Source organism: Myotis brandtii, unplaced genomic scaffold (assembly GCF_000412655.1).
Source record: "Myotis brandtii unplaced genomic scaffold, ASM41265v1 scaffold339, whole genome shotgun sequence".
Classification (NCBI taxonomy): Eukaryota; Metazoa; Chordata; class Mammalia; order Chiroptera; family Vespertilionidae; genus Myotis; species Myotis brandtii.
The window spans coordinates 1,097,127-1,113,885 of NW_005363061.1; the positions used below are offsets into that span (position 1 = coordinate 1,097,127).

General features: G+C 40.1%; 1 protein-coding gene across 4 annotated transcripts in view; it reads right to left on the minus strand.

Moving 5' to 3' along the window:
* The window catches only part of TNRC6B (trinucleotide repeat containing 6B), a 170,253-nt gene that overhangs the window by 39,514 nt on the left and 113,980 nt on the right, over positions 1 to 16,759 (minus strand). For 3 of the 4 annotated variants that reach the window (XM_014543846.1, XM_014543847.1, XM_014543848.1), the window contains 6 exons: positions 12,953 to 15,292; positions 10,566 to 10,724; positions 7,042 to 7,217; positions 5,568 to 5,642; positions 4,705 to 4,750; positions 2,954 to 3,102 (listed from right to left, as the gene is read on the minus strand). In XM_014543846.1, the coding sequence (XP_014399332.1) occupies positions 2,954 to 3,102; positions 4,705 to 4,750; positions 5,568 to 5,642; positions 7,042 to 7,217; positions 10,566 to 10,724; positions 12,953 to 15,292 (2,945 nt within the window). Of the gene's footprint in view, positions 1 to 1,723; positions 1,895 to 2,953; positions 3,103 to 4,704; positions 4,751 to 5,567; positions 5,643 to 7,041; positions 7,218 to 10,565; positions 10,725 to 12,952; positions 15,293 to 16,759 lie in introns of all 4 variants that reach the window. The other variant, XM_014543845.1, reaches the window with a different exon arrangement.

The following is a 16,759-nucleotide window of genomic DNA, read 5'->3' on the forward strand; positions in this document are numbered from 1 at the left end:
CTTTACTGTGATATGTGAGGCTTTTATGATGACCTGAGTCCTCATAAGTATTGGTGAAATTTGCCACAACTACAGTGTTTAACATACAAAGGTACATACATTAAAAAGAGTTACCAAGCTCATTGAAATCTTATGTGATTTGAGAAAAAAAAAACACCTTACATTTTAAGTCTGTTTTTAAAAAACACCATGAAAACATACATTAAAGAGTTACCAAGCTCATTGAAATCTTATGTGATTTGAGAAAAAAAAAACACCTTACATTTTAAGTCTGTTTTTAAAAAACACCATGAAAAAACCATGACCACATTTGGATAGAGTGCGTGTATCGACCTGGCTCACGATGGACTTTGCAGCATTCCACAGATCAACAGGACAACGAGGAATGACCTTTTCACAGAGTCCAGGGCACAGCTGGGTTGGCTGGCCTGTTACACTAATGTTTATGTATAACAGCATTTGATTATCATGTGACCCTGGAAGCATGTTCATAATTATAATTAACAAAGAGTGTTTTGACTACTTTATATTTTCTATACCTCGACTGGAGACAAAAGGGCCCCCCCCCCAAAACACTGATATAATTGTTCTTCTATGTTAATGTAAGTAGTACATATCCATATCCTCTGTGGAAACATTAAGAGAAACAGTGAAATATAAAGGAAAAAAAATTACCTGTAACTCCCAATCTAGAGATAACCAATCTGAACACATGAATATAGTATAATCCATTAAAAATGTGCTATAACCAATACGAACACATGGATATAATATCCATTTTTAAAAATATGCTAAGGCAATAACTAAAGAGCATATGAAAGAACTATATGCATTGTGAGGACTATGGTATAAGAGATGTTTTATAGCATTCTTTATATGTGAAAAGTCATGTGGAAATAAAATGAATGCAACTAAAAATTCAATGTCCTTTCCTGACATCCTGAGGTGAAAATCACAGAACTATGACTAGGAAAATATCATCGTGGAGTCACTGTCATAAAGGAATTGTCTCCAAATTCCTGGTTTTCTCAACAAAAACTGCAACAGAGATCCTGCGGGGTGACAGACAAAGGCCTGCTGCGCCCCCTCAGTCCTGCGAAAGCAAGTGGGCATCACCATGCCAGCCTTGCCCGTCTTGTTTCTATGGCATGCCCTTCCCCAGAGACTCACAGATCAGACCCTAGGAAAGGGGCTGCTCCAGGCTGAAGAAAACACTGCCAAGCCTGAGCAGCATCATCTTATCAAAGCTTAGTTATCTTATAAAGTTAACTTTCTCTGGGTAATTATTATATTTCACACCTTAAAGATACTAGATTTTAAGATGCGATAGCCCTCAATTAGCAGTTTTATTAAATTGAAAATACCTTAAAAGTATCAGTACTTGACATTTAATCTAATGTTGAAAATGGCAAATATGTTGTTAAATTAGATGATATAAGGTACCTATGTAGCCTCTTTAACATTTTCCTTAGGCAGTTATTAGTTGACTAGAGAGCAGGGGATGAGAAGACAAAAGAAACAGATTTAAAATAAAATCCATGTTGAGAAACATGAAGAGAGATGGGTTCTATGGGCTGAAAGATCTAAAGCCTAAACTTAATATCATTCTGTGCATTCAGTAATCAACAAATTTCCCAAGACAGACAAATGATGCAATAAACTTCAGACCAGGGCCAAGGCGAGGCCACAGTCAAGCAGTTATAAATTTGAGAGGCCTCCTTACTTGTCTAGCAGCGAAGTTTTGGGGGTTGAGCCCTGTGCCGATTGCTCCAAGGCTGACGTTGGGTAGTGTGGAACCAGAGGGAGACAGCTTGTAGCTGGGAGAAGGGGAGAAGGGAGAGCAGGGAGCCTCATCCCCAAGGCACCCATCTTGATTGGAGAAAGGCAAAGTCAGCTGAAAAGTAGTAGTTAGCCAATCACCAGGGTTGGTTAGTGAAGCAACAGAATGCAAGAAGGGAAAAGAGAGAAAACACTAGGAATAAACAATGTTAGAGTGTATTAGCAATAAACAAGGACAGAATTTGGATCTGATAATATAATCATCACACTTTGCCCAACAGACACCATCTGTCATCTTCTTGGATATAAATTTTTCTTATCCTCTAAGTTAGTAACACATTCTGTCCATTGCACTAAGACAGAAATTGCCAGACACTTTATTTTTATGCATCTAATATTGATTAGTCTTTGCAGCGGCAGAAATAGAAGCCAGAGTAAATCTTCTTGTGAATATTGTGGTGTCTGGGCCAGCATCAATGGTGTCAAAAATGTGCCAAATCTAAAAATGTTGGTTTTAACTGCTTTCTAAAGACCATGAACACTGCAAGCTGGTATTCTGAATTCAGGAATAAGCTCCTCCATTAGAAATGTTAAAAATCAAAGCAAATAGGTATTCATGATTTGTTTAAATCAGGTAGTTAAGAATTTGAAATTACACCACTGTAACTAAATAGATCACTAAAGAAATGAAAAAAGATCAGCAAAGAACACTTAGAAATAGCAAAGGAGAGAGTTTTGGGTCATCGTCACAGCTAGAAGGCAAGGCTTTCGGAGACACAGACTATTTGCATAAGATATTGAAATTTAATTTTCAACTGCACAAAAAGTAGCAGAAAAAATAATTCAGGAATGTCTCTAAAATTTCTTCTACATGTTTTCATTTCCCCCATTATGCATAATTAGACAATTTCTCTTCTCCAAACTTCATAAACTTTTTAAAACTTAGACCTTCTTCACAATGCTCATATCGATACCTAAAGACTGATGGTTCTAGCTCCTGCATAATCACCAGTTGACATCAACTGTTTTCATGTCACCATTTAAATCAGATGATGTTTATGTTTTATTCATTAATTTAGTTCAGTAATTCTATGCTTCCTCCTGGAATTATCAAAAGACAAATAGAAACCAAAGTGGTTCTCATAAATTATCTTAAATAAAGGATTCAACTCACCTTCTCAAAATAAGGCCCACTATCTGTGGTTCCCATGTCTTTGGAATTAGGTGGACGGAACCCAGATCGATCCTTCCTCATGATATCATTAAAATCCCCGAGATTCATTGCTCGCTTGTCCACATCAAATTTTTTATCTGTAAGGCTCCCTGAAAGGTACCACAGAAAGAGTAAAAATTTCAAGAATCGATGCCTCCCTCATGACCAAGAGTGACCTGCCCCATTCTCCTCCCTGGGGTGCTGGGTGTAAGACCAAAAGAGCTCTCAATGGTTCCGGCTGCTGGTGATCCTCCCTGGAACACGTGGGTCCTTTTTGTTTAATTAAAAGAACAACAACAACAACACAAACAAACAAACAAACCCAAAATGTATCAGTTGTAGTTTGTTTTCTATGGAAGACTGAAAGACAACCTTAGGGCTAAGTCAGATTTTTTTTTTGGTAAAAATCTACTTAAAAAAATTTATTCTGGCTATTGATATGTTTGATGAGTATGTCTTGCTCATACATTCAAATGTCCTCAGTGACAGAATTTGTTTCTTGCTGCTATTATAGCATCTGTTAGAGACAAATGATTGGGGTTGTGAAACACAGTTATCTATAACAATAAAAGCATAATATGTAATTAGACCGGACATCCTTTGGACAAAGCCGGTGGCCAGAGGGAAGCCCAGGTCCTGGGTCCTGGGTGCCTGCCAGTGGCCGGAGAGAAGTCTGGGTCCCGGGTGCCTGCTGGTGGCCAGAGGGAAGCCCGGGTGCCGGGTGCCAGAGGGAAGCTGGTGCCAGCAGCCGGGGAAAGGAAGGCCTACTCTTGCACGAATTTCGTGCATCGGGCCTCTAGTTAGGAATAAAAAGATCAAAGAGGCATAACTGTTGCTTCTAAAATTTAGAACTTGAACACAGGAGATGGTGTGCCACATTACTTGTGCCGTGTAACTTCCCAGGTGCAATGATTATTTCCACTTTTCTTTCACAGCTTTATAAATTTGCTATTGTACACTGACATGATCAGTGCCCCAGAAGCTTATTCCTAGTTATTCTCATATTTAAAATATCACAGATCAAAGACTATGTCCCTATTATCCAGGTCTGTTTTGCTTTCTTCTTGGCTTGATTCTTTTTAAGTTTCTCAGGGTGAGCAGCAGCATCTTTCTGAAGATCCCACAGACAAAGGGTTGACCCTGCATTGGCTCCACTTGTAAGAGGAGAGTCAGCCAATGATGAAACATCCCAGGGCAGATAGGACTGGCAACCTGAGAGCTGAGTCTGGCAGGGCCACAGACATATTTTGTTTGGCCACACACAGCATTTTTAAAAACTGGAATTAGCTTCCAATATTTAAAAATCAGGATATCAATATACATCTGAATTTCTTCTGGCCTCTCTTCAAAAACCAGAAGATCTGGCAAAAGTATTATTGTCTGAGTCTGAGCTCCTCCATGGCAACAACTGCTAAGAGCCGAGCAAGGCTGATTCCTTTAGGTGGTACATCCACTCTCCACAGCTAACCAGTAGCCTCCAAGTCCTGATTTCTTATACTTGGCACACACCACTCATTTACATTACTTTCTTGGCTCTTGCAGTCATTTGAATTTTTAAGCCCTACCTAGTGTCTGGCACAGTACCTTCCACAGAGTAAGTGTTCAATACGTGTCTACTGAACTGCATCCATCCCAACTCAAACTGAGCAGGGGATCCCAACAGGATGTCGTTAAGAAAAATATCCCATTCATATTAGTGGAGTGATACACACCTACAGACAAATCCATTTTGCTGCTTGGATTATCTTCAGTTTGATTCTGAAAAGTACAGAACAAGAGGGAAAAATTAAAGGTTTGAATTAAATATTTGAATCAGAGAAGAAATGGTATTATTCATGTAAGAGTCCCATTTTACTACTGGCACTACACAAGGACAATAACACTTAGAATAAAGACAAAAATACTTTTGATTGCTGCTGGTGCCTATATTCCTAAATTCAATTTTCACATAGAATTAGCTTCAGTTAATCTATGGACAGAGCAATAGCTAAACAGCTGCTTGTAGAAATAAACCCCTGTCCTCAAGTTCAAGTAAGCTCAGGATCAAATTTCATAAGTGGCAGCCAAATGATGACAACTTCTTCTCGTGACTTGTCAAGTCATCAAATCTGGAAATGTGCAGCCAAGTCAAAGTCATTTATTTGTCTTTTGGCAACCAGGGCCAGGGTGTCCCCATAATGTTCCCAAGAGATAAAAGAAATTAGAAATTCTACAAGAATTCCCTACTTAATTAATCAAAAATAATCTCTCTAGTTATTTTGCTATTGTTGTCTTTTAAAACTGATCCAGTAGTTGGGAAAACTATATCAATTTTAAGTGTTGGTCTCTTTTTTCCCTACCTGCAAAAAGAAAAAAAAATTACAAGGACTACAACTTAAAAACATACATATAACCTTTAAATATTGGAGTATTTCATTAAGAATAAGAGAACAGAAAACAAATCTAATCCAAACCAGGAACACTGTTTAACCAGTTTCAAAATCTGTAATTTTGTACTATATGTGGCAATGATCTTAAAATTTGTACTAAAATTAAAAGTTGGGATACATTACACATAGGAAAAAATAAAACTTACCAGCAATCCCATATTTGAAAACTGTTTGGCAATAGGATTCATCCACGAATCATTGTTTCCTCCTTTTAGTGCGCACTACAGAAATGAAATATGTAACCTCAAAATCAAATAATTAATTTTTTCAACTTCATATCTGAATTACATAAGTACAGATTGAAAATACAGAACCACGAGTTTACCTTTTTGAACCCTAATTATTCCTCTTTAATTATGTTTATTTTCATATTTCATATATTAGTCTAAAAGAGTAATAAGGCTTAGATATATCTATGTTTTCATTGTTATTTTATTTCTGTCACACTGAATTAAAAGTAGCTGGAAAATTATACAGTCAATATCAGATTTTATAATGTTTGCATGTGTGTACCTTCCCTTTTAGTATCTCCTTGTAATCCAAGCCAGTTGGTATCAGAAAAAAAATGTTTGATGCTAGTGCATGAAGCCATATTAAACTGGTCATTATTCTCTATGTGGATACAATGAAAAAGTTATCCATGTAGTATGTTCATCTGTTTGCTGACGGTATTAAAGACATGGGTCCCCAATGGGAAAGAAGTCTAGCAGAAGACACCATCACCGTCTTATTGCAAAATAAGGCAGACATGATTTTTTGTTTGTTTTTTAATGGGTCAAATTAGTTTCTCCCCTGAACAGGACACTAATCACCAGCTCCACTTTTACTTCTATGGAGAAAGCAGGTGGAACTATGATAAGGACTTGCTGGGGGTAGGGGTGATGTGATGGGGGTTTGTGCACCTGTACATTCTACAGTTAAAAAATTCTGTTTGTGTTCCGATATTTGTCTTATCAATGTATTATTCTTGAAAGTAATAAGGTACTTAAGTTCAGGTACATGTTTAAAGGTAAAAAAACAAAACACCCCTCAATGGAGGGAGGGGAGAATCGGTCCTTACTGTTAAATGGGTATAGAGAGTTTGTTCTGCAAGATAAAAAGAGTTTTGTGGATAGGTGGTGATGGCAGCACAACAATGTAATGTATTTAAAGCCACTGTTGGGAGAAGGGTTCTGGGCCTTGGAATTTCCTGAATTAGGTAAAAACCAGCTATGCTGATTGCCACTGCAGAAGCTATCTTACTTTGGTTTCTATACATATTCATGAGGATTTACTCTAAGGACTTCCTTGGCTTTAGAACGCAATAGCATAAAACACTTATAGAATATGCCTTGAAAGCTTCCAAAGAATAATCATAATATAGAAACTAAAAGTAAAAACAATCTACCTTTGAAAATTCCATTTTACCCATAGCAACAGTTCTGTGGTCCGTGGTTTCAAAGTCGTGGGGAAGGAACATGAGGGGTAAAGAGGAAGCAGTTATTTGTTCCCAAGAAAATATTTTTCTCTCTTACTTAGGACCTCAGGGACTCCAGCTGCCCTACTTCTTCTACTAAAAAATTCTCAGCTCTGCCTTCTAAGAATGAATAAGCAAGCTCAAGTATTCCTAAAGCAGACTACCTTCATTTGTTTCTTTCCTCCTTGTCCCCAGCTCGCTGAGTTGTGGGAGGAAGCGCTTCCCTGAGAGCCGGCAGTGTTCCAGACTCCTCCATCCTCCTCCTCTTCCCAGCTGGAATGGCGAGTTCCTGTCACTGGCCCGTCACTCTCCCCCCAGCCGTCTTGCATAGATTTGGAATCTTTAATAAAAGAAGGAATCAACTGTATGTGATAGCTATATGAAATGACACAATAATCATTCCTTGTAAATATAGCATTCCTTGTAAATACAGCATATATGTAACAAAAACCACAAAAATCATTCATTATTAATACATACTGTAATTTTATCTACTATATCTATATGACAAGGCAAACATGGTTCATATTTTAGAGAGCAGAAAATGGAAACCCATAAAGGTTTAATGATACAAAGTTAATAAACCACAGAATTAAGATCTCCTGGCTTCTGGTCTAATGATGTTCCCTTATACAAAGTTTTAGAAAATTCAAGCTTGAAAAGAACCTGTCACTACTTACAAGAAACTTCACATCTCTATTCCCCTTAATGAGCACAGTTTACTGTAGTTTTACCTCCTAAAAATACATTGTGTGACTGATAATGGACATTTCAAATATGAGGTATGATAAAGAACACCTGTCTACCTTGTTTGGGGTGAAGTTAAGAAAAGAACATGAAAAGGGGAAGAAAAAAGACTTTGAATATCAATATTATGGTGAAAGAGAAATTCACAGAGAACCATAAAAATTTGTAATTTATTAATATATATACTTGAAATGTGTTAGACACTAATAAAGATCCTAGGCAAAGACAATGTGCAAGCAATGGCTTTTAAAAGACAAGTGGAGAAAATTGGAAGATAGAGAATGGGGAAGGAGGATAGGAGGGAAGGAAGGAAAGGAGGAAGGATGGGAGGGAGGGAGAGAGAGAGGTAAGAAAAGGAAAGAAGGAAGGAAGGAAGGAAGGAAGGAAGGAAGGAAGGAAGGAAGGAAGGAAGGAAGGAAGGAGGGAGGGAGGGAGATCAGTGATGAGGGCTCTAATGTTAGAGGAAGTAGAATGTCAGTATCCATGATATACTCTACCAACATCCCCTTCTAAATAAAGATCTTTAATTTGGAGATTGGGATAAATCCTTTACTTCCCTCTAAAATTACTGTATGGAACTGAAGGATACATTTTGTGGTAATACATCTCTATAAATTGATGGAAGAAGGGAAAATTCACTATCTTGCCTACAAACCTCCATCCATACCTTCACTTTACCAATGACAGAACATTTATGGAAGGGGCAGTTATTTGATTTAGATAGCTGCATATGAAGAATCTAAAGCCAAAAAAGTGGCTCACTCCTTGAATGACTGTTGCCATCCCCTAGGACCAGGCCTGTGACAGTCATGAAGGCACCATGATGTACACAGGGCACAAGGAGGTTGGTTTCTTCTAACTGTAGCACCCCCACCCCAACATGGCCTGAGTGAACCTGATGGACCCTCCATGGGGTTCACCCAACCTTACATGAAGGGCTTTCTGACTGGACAGTGGAGAGGGCTTGGGGGCTATTTTCCCTGCTACTGAAAATGCCATTGAAAATCAGGATGGTTTCTTCTGCATGAGATATTTCATTATTATGTAAGCACTAGAGGCCCAGTGCATGAATTTCATGCATTCGAGGGAGGAGGGGTGGTGTGGGGGATGGTGTGTGTGTGTGTGTGTTTCCTCAGCCCGGCCTGTGCCCTCTTGCAGTTCGGGACCCCTTGGGGGATGTTGGGGAGTGGTCCTAAGCTGGCAGTCGGACATCCTTAGCGTTGCTGCGGAGGCGGGAGAGGCTCCCGCCACCACTGCTGCGCTCGACAGCTGTGAGCCCAGCTTCTGGCTGAGCAGCGCTTCCCCTGTGGGAGCACATTAACCACCCGGGGGCAGCTCCTGCATTGAGCGTCTGTCCTCTGGTGGTCAGTGTGCATCATAGCGACCGGTCATTTCACCGTTCAGTTGATTTGCATATTAGCCTTTTATATATATAGCATAGGCCTTATGCCATCCTCTGACAAGCAATAGGAATTAAAAGCCCAATATAATAACATACTGACCCCTTTATAAAAACAAAGACATCCATGCAACCCTTCTTACAGAGAAAGGAGCTGAACTTTCAACGAATGTCTTCTTATGAAAAAGATAAAGAGAACTTATTTTTAGTCATATATATTTGTAGTCTAGAAACAATGATAACAGGTTAATGACCAGCATCAATTAATAGGCTGTGATGATCTAAGCTCCTTCCTCTGAGTAGTACATATTCAAATTACCTAGAGAAAGGGGAAGTATATAACTATAGCTATGACTATAGATATTCCCAAAGAGTAGAAAACATTTTTTAAATCTGGAGAAAAGTGAGGGGTTTCTGATGAAAGAAAGGTGATTCTGAGGTTGGGGAAGACATAAAAATCCTGAAAGTACTGCTAAAGTACCCCCTTGTGCCAAGGGTCCCTTAATGTCTTTCAACAGCTTTTTGGATGTATTTCAAGTCTACAGAATGGTAGCTCCCATGACAATACAATCAGTTTACAATGAAAATGAAAGTCTTTATAAAGCTATTTTTATGAAGTGGAAGAGATTCCTAATTTTAAAAATGTAGTCAAGTTACATATAGAATGTACCTAAAACCATAATCCTTCATGTAGCCCTATACGAGTCCTAAATATCATACAGTAAACCTGACAATGGAATTTTTTATTCTCGTTCAAATTCTGAGCATTCAGGATGACCACACTTTTAAATCAAAAGACAATTCCTTAAGTCTGCAACATGGTAGAAAAGAGATGTTGGAATACTTTTTAGGAAAACTACAAACAAGTGAAAACGGGCATTTGAATTTTTCAATTGAGGAACATCCATTGGGACATTCCAAAGCATCAGTTTACAAAGTTTTGCAAATTACTGTGACTACATATTGCCAGCTGGACCAAGTATCGCTTAGATTTTCAAAGTATGACGTGCTTTGTTTAAAAAATTCAAATGAAGAAATCTTTGTCAGATTCAAGAAACCTTAAATGTTTCTATGTGGGTGGATGTTGTATGAGAGAAAAAGGGAAAATAGGAACAGAAGAATGAAGTCACTGGGCAGCAGAGACTATATCCCACATTAAAAGCCAGGAAACTCTTTTTAAATTATACTAAAAAAAGAGTAGAAATGCAAAATAGATGTGGAAAGCAGTATTTCAGTTACTGGGCAAGAAAAAAAGAAAGACAGAAAGAAACAAGGAAAAGAAAAGGCACCACATCACCATTTCAATTCTGTCCAGATACTAAACCTAATGCAAAATCAACAAAATTAACTTGTGACTTTTAGTTCACTGTGTGCATTTTAACACATGCCAATTCAAGTCACCACCATTTGCTGCTAACCATTTAAAGATTCAAGGTTCTGAATCTCACTGCAACAACTGTTTAAACACTAAACAGCCCTCCCCAAAATGCCTGACCCCCCAAATTAACAGAGGATCCCTAAAAAATAACACTGTATCCTTACTAGGTTTCATGGCATTTGGAGCGTTGGAAGGTGCATTCCCCCAGCCTGTGGTCGATGCTCCTGTGTCATCCATTTCGCCCCACACAGGACTGCTTTCATTTGGCTCACCCCAAGCTGAAGTACCATTATCTGGAGCAGGTGGTGTGCTTTTGCTCCAGACTGTAAAGACAGGAAATGTGGCTCTAAGAATGATGTGTTAAACAGCATACTATCCAGTGGGTTGGTGGGGGAACAGGCACTCTGAGAAATACAAGTAGGTTCCGCGTTCATGGAGGGCATTTGGCATTATCACTTTTGGCCCAATAATTCCACTGTCGGAAAATTATACCAGAGTTAAACTTATGAAAGTAGATGAAATTACATGTACAACAATGCCCACTGCATCACTGTCGGAAACCATTTGGAAGCAGCCCAAACATCTATCAAAAAGGCACTGGTTACACCAATCGTGGGCCATCCATAAAATGAATAGTATATACGAAGCAATTAGTAGACAAAAATGTATGTGGTAATATGGAAAGTTTTTAAGTATAATGATAAAAGCAAGGTGAAGAACAGTGTACATAATGCAATACCTTCTGTGTATAATTTTTAAAGGATTAGACATATTTTGCTATAGGTATGAACAAAATGTTTGAATGAGACACAAAATTCTAAGAGGTTACCTGTGGGAAGAGACCCTAGAGCAGTGGTTCTCAACCTTCCTAATGCCGCGACCCTTTAATACAGTTCCTCATGTTGTCGTGACCCCCAACCATAAAATTATTTTCGTTGCTACTTCATAACTGTAATTTTGCTACTGTTATGAATCATAATGTAAATATCTGATATGCAGGATGTATTTTCATTGTTACAAATTGAACATAATTAAAGCATAGTGATTAATCACAAAAACAATATGTAATTATACATGTGTTTTCCGATGGTCTTAGGCGACCCCTGTGAAAGGGTTGTTCAACTCCCAAAGGGGTCGCGACCCACAGGTTGAGAATCGCTGCCCTAGAGACTAAGATTCTTTTATTACCCTTTGCTTTTCTGTATAGTTTGAAGGTTTTTACTATAGTCATTCCTTGGTATCTGAGGAGGATGGTTCCAGAACCAAAATCCACAGATGCACTAGTCCTTTATGTAGAATGGAATAATATTTGCATGTAACCTACACACATTCTCCATCATTCTTTAAATCATCTCTGGATTTGTTTTAATACCTAATACAATGTAAATACTATGTAAATAGTTATACTGTATTGTTTAGGTGATAATGACAAGAAAAGAAGTTTGTACGTGTTCAGTACAGACGCAACCATTGTAGGCCTACATAATATACAACGTAATGCTATATCCTCCCCCCCCACCCCCCCACAAATATTTCTGATCTGTGGTTGGATAAAATCTGTCAATGGGGGAACCGGTGGGTCCAGAGGGCCGACTATATGGATAAAGTTTTTGTTTTGTTTTTTAATATATTAGCAGGTTTTATTCTAGACAAGGAATTAATGAACAATCTGCATTTCCTTTCTCATTCTTTTTCAGATTTGAAATTAAAAAGAATTAGATAAAGGAATCATTTTCTAAGTGGCCATAATTAAATTCACTGAACACTTTGGGGAGTGAGTGGAAAATGGAATACCGTGATTAATACTAACTAAGAAAACAAAAACAAACAAAAAAAACCAAATGTGGGAGGAAAAAAGCAGTTGAATAGTGCATCCCTCTAGTTTGTTGAACTATATGCTTTATGGGGGCATTCAAGTTGACAATGCCAAACTAAGAATGATATTACCAGCATTACTTTTCATATCCTAGGTATAGTATTTCCTAGTCGAATAAGGTGGACACGTGATTATCATGAGATAACAACCTCTTATATAAAGTACTCTCCTTTCAAAGGTGATCATTAAAATCACCTGGAAAGTGAGCAAACCCTCCGGATCCGAGCTTTGCTACAGCATAATGATGGCCTCTGCAAGAACAGCACACACTTCCCTTCAACGGGGAAAGAGAACACAGAGGATGTGGCCATGTGCAGAAACAGAATGGAAATCAGGTCTATTTCTGCTACCATTTTAATTCCTTATTTTTAAATCTAGAGCATAGTTTGTTTAGCAAGATAATATGTCTTTAGGATTCTGCAGACCAATACAATTGCAAAAGAATAATTTTGGGAGGCTAACCCAGGGATACCATCTTTTTCTTTTGCCAAGAAAGAACATTAAAATGTACTACTAGCATCTGTTATCACTATCATTTTATAAAAAAAAGAGCTTCTGTTAATGTAGGAAAGATTCCCAGAACACAGCCAAATTGAACAAATGCAGCTTAATAAAAATACCTTGGTTTAGGATTTATCTTCTTCATTAAAACCTGCAAGAAAAGCAGCTGCCTACCTGATGCTGATTTACCGGTCATTGGGGTAGGCAGATTTGGTTCTCGAGGTGCTGGGCCCCCTTGGGCATTCTTATCCCACAGATTCACATTCTTGTAGTTATAGCTGTTGGGGTCTCCCCATGCTGAAGTGCCATCATCAATGTCCATTTTTCTACTAATTGACTGTGGGGATGGCTCTTCCCAACCACTGGGTTCCTCATCCTTAGGGGTTACTGGCTGTGGCCCGCTGCTCCAGTTGCAATTGGAAGGTCGTCCATTGCCTGGAGGTGGTGGGGGTGGGCCTCCCCATGAACCAGAAGCCTCTGGTTGTGGTGGCGGTGGCTGCTGTGGCTGCTGTTGGTGCTGTTTGTTCCAGGAATTGGGCTGTCTGCCTGTCTCAGTCCATGCTGGAGATCTTTTGCAATCTTCCCACCCGCCTTTGGAAACTAGGCTTGCATTCCCACCATTCCCCCAAGTTCCAATTTCATTCTGCCCTCCTTCGCCCCACCCAGACACAGGTTTACTTGCAGAACTTTCCCAATTGCTGTTTTTTGCTTGATCAATTTCCTCTCCCCAACCATTCTTTCCACAAGTCCATCCTTGATTGGGCTGGCGCCCACCTCCCCACCCCTGATCCTTGCTGGAATTCTCATTCCAAGAGGAAGATGCCTTTTCATCTGGTCGACACCCTCCCCAATTGGAAGAGTTGTTGTTCTTATAGTCATTCCAGCCTCCTGTGTTCTTGGGGTCTTTCCACTCTGTAGAGGCTGAGAGCTCCCCCCATCCAGACTTCATTTGATTGCTTTGGCTGGGTGCATCTCCCCAGCCCCCTGAGTTCTTGGTCTGTGTGGCAGCGCTCTCCCACCCCTCAGTTCCTTTGTCAGATTTCCCCTCAGGCCTTGGCACCTCTTCAATATCCCACACCGTGTCCTGCTTAATTTGAGTTTGGCCCCAGCCGGTGTTTGAGAGCACCCTGGGGTCCAAATCAGTTCGGCTCAAAAGAGTCTGCAAGACAGCCTGACAGTCAGGATGTGTGGGCCTATATGAGCGACGGCCAGAATTATGACTGTCACTACTTCCTGCTTTGTGGTTGCTTCCAGTGCTTTGACCTCCAACTTCACTTCCTGTGGAGCTGGAAGATCTTCCCCAACAGGGAGCCTGGGCATTGCCTTGGTTTTCAGGGAGGGGGTGGCCCTTTTGATTGTCCCATGCTCCAGTGCTAGAATTTGGTTGGTTTGGACCACTCCATTCTCCAATTTTCAACTCATCAGACCCAGTCGGCTGTTTCCATTCTCCCTGAGAGACCCCAGATGTCATTTTGTTCCCTTCACCCCATTTGCTGTCATTAGAGTCCTGAGGGCCAAAGTTCCAGGACCCACCCGTAGACCTGTTATTGTCCCAAGAATCATTTTTTGACCCAGTTGACTTCTGAACAGAAGCTCCTTTCCAGGAGTCCTCTCTCTCTTTTCCATTGTTCCCATTGTTTCCAGAATTGCTTTGTCCAGAGGCTGTGTCAGTTCCAGAAGGCCCCCTAGCTGCACCCCAAGATCCAACACTCCCAGTCTTTCGATCTCCAGTGCTTTGTGAAGGGGCATCAGTGCTCCTGGAGGCGTTCCCCAAGCCCATTCCAAAGGGCATTCCCTTGTTCTCCATGGGGTTTGGTGAACTTAAGTTCAAGGAGTTAGTGTTTCCATTTTTTGGTCCATCAGTGTTATGAATTTGAGCCTGTTCTCTGCCAGAGACAACAAAATTAACACCCGCATTTTCCATCTTTGACTGCTGTTCCCTGGATGCCTGACCTACTGTGCTAACCTGTGCACTGGAATTACTAGTATCTGTTTCCAATGCCCCTTTCCTAGAATTTCCTTCTTGAACCAGTGCTGGCCAGGCAGATGGGTTGCTATTTGGGTTAAAGTTGCTGAAGCCAGAGCCAGGTCCAATTCTATCTTGACCACTCACATTCCTCCAATTTCCTAGTCCATTGTTGCTCTCTGCAATAGAGTTGGAAGATTGAATAGATTTAGACTTAGGGTCAGATTTCCAGACCCCAAGATTACATTCGTTCCCAGAACTTGCAGACTGGCACTGGCTCCCTTTTCCTTTGTTATTAGTGGTGCTTCCTGGCAGAGTGCTCTTCTCAGAGCCAGGGTTCGAGGCACTGTTGTTATCGGTGGTGTTTTCGGAAGAAGACTCAGTATCTTTGCTGGCAATACAAGGCCACTCTTCCATGTCAGACCCGTCTACAATCACCTTGTCCCAGATGTGAATTGGGTTGGGGGAGGTGCCGTTGTTGGAGGAGGCTCCCGGGCCCCAAGTGGAATTTGCATAATTTGAAGCAGCAGCACCTCCAAGGGTTGACTCTGGGAAAGAGATTGTCTTATCAATCACAGATACATATGCATGCTCTATTAACATCTCAAGTTCAAACCGCCCCCAAGAGAACCTGTCACATTTTCCCACAAACTAGCTTATCCACCCAGTTGCCTCTCTTAGTGAACTGTACCACCCCTATTTTAGTCATCTTCTCTTTCGTCTTACCTGGTTGGTGTACTTGCTAAATCTAACTCCACACCATCTCTCAAAGCTATCCCTTTGCCATTCCTACTGACAGAGAAGGGCCTTCTTGTATTGAGACAATGCAACAACACCCTGCTTGCTCTGCATCTCCAACCTACTCTAAACACTCCTGGCTGGAGGGACTTTTCTAAAGCACATCACTTTATTGCACAAGAATAAAGCTGAACTCCTTGGTCTGGAGTTTGATCAAGATTGACCTGGGACCAAGTGACTTTTCTAGTCTCATCTTCCACTATTTCTATGTAGACATCTACATTCCATACTACTTGACATTCCACAACTAGCATCAGCACTTACTGTTTTTTCCTCCTAAATTCATACACTGAAATTTTGCCCATTTTTTCTGGGCCTAGTTCAAGTGCCACATTTTTGACTGAAGTTTTTTTATGAGCTCATCAACCAAAAATAGTCTTTTCCTGTCTAGAGCCATTTTGCTCAGTGCTAGAACACTGTGTTCATGTCTTCCCTCCCCTATGTTAGTGCTTTTTAGGCAGAGACCCTATCTTGTCTCTTGCTAGACCCTATCTTGCTAACATTTGAATTCTACAGTGTCCAGCCCATCGCTGCTCAGTGAGCATTGCCTGAATAATAAATGTCACCCAGCTGGATGCCAAGGGCAGACAAGCATGAATCAGTGTGTATGCCCAAGGAACTTAATCTGATGAATTAGTCTGGTTTAGCACATATTTTGGTGGAATTTACCTTATTTGGTGGAGGGAAAATGACATGTTTTAAGCCTGATAATTTCTTCTAAACTTATTTAACTCCTCTAACCAAGCAGCTTAAAATCAATATGAAATTGAAAAAAATATTACATAAAGCCATATAAAATTAGGAAGCACAGAATCTCAAATTCTTAAAATTTAGGGGCCTCCTTGGTTTTAAAAATGTAAACAAGAGATTCTGGCTCACACTGGACCCGTGTCCACATCAAGGCCTGGCTAGACCGGGCTGCAGAAATCAATGCCAGACACACTGCCCCTCACATACTTCCTTTTGTATTTGGTTATAAGGGGCCAAGACGGAAGGGCCAGGAGGCCTTCCAAGGGCTTTGGGCCTGGCCTGATGGTCACCACAGTTAAGACTCATGCATAGGGCTTATCTCTGCATGAAGCCTATGTCATCCTAGGTTTCTTTCCACCCTTACTCTGCACATGAGACAGTAAGAGAATTTTCTGGGCAATTCTATACTCAAACTTAAATTAGAATAAAGCATCCTAATAACAACCACAATTCAGTGCCTTTGCCAA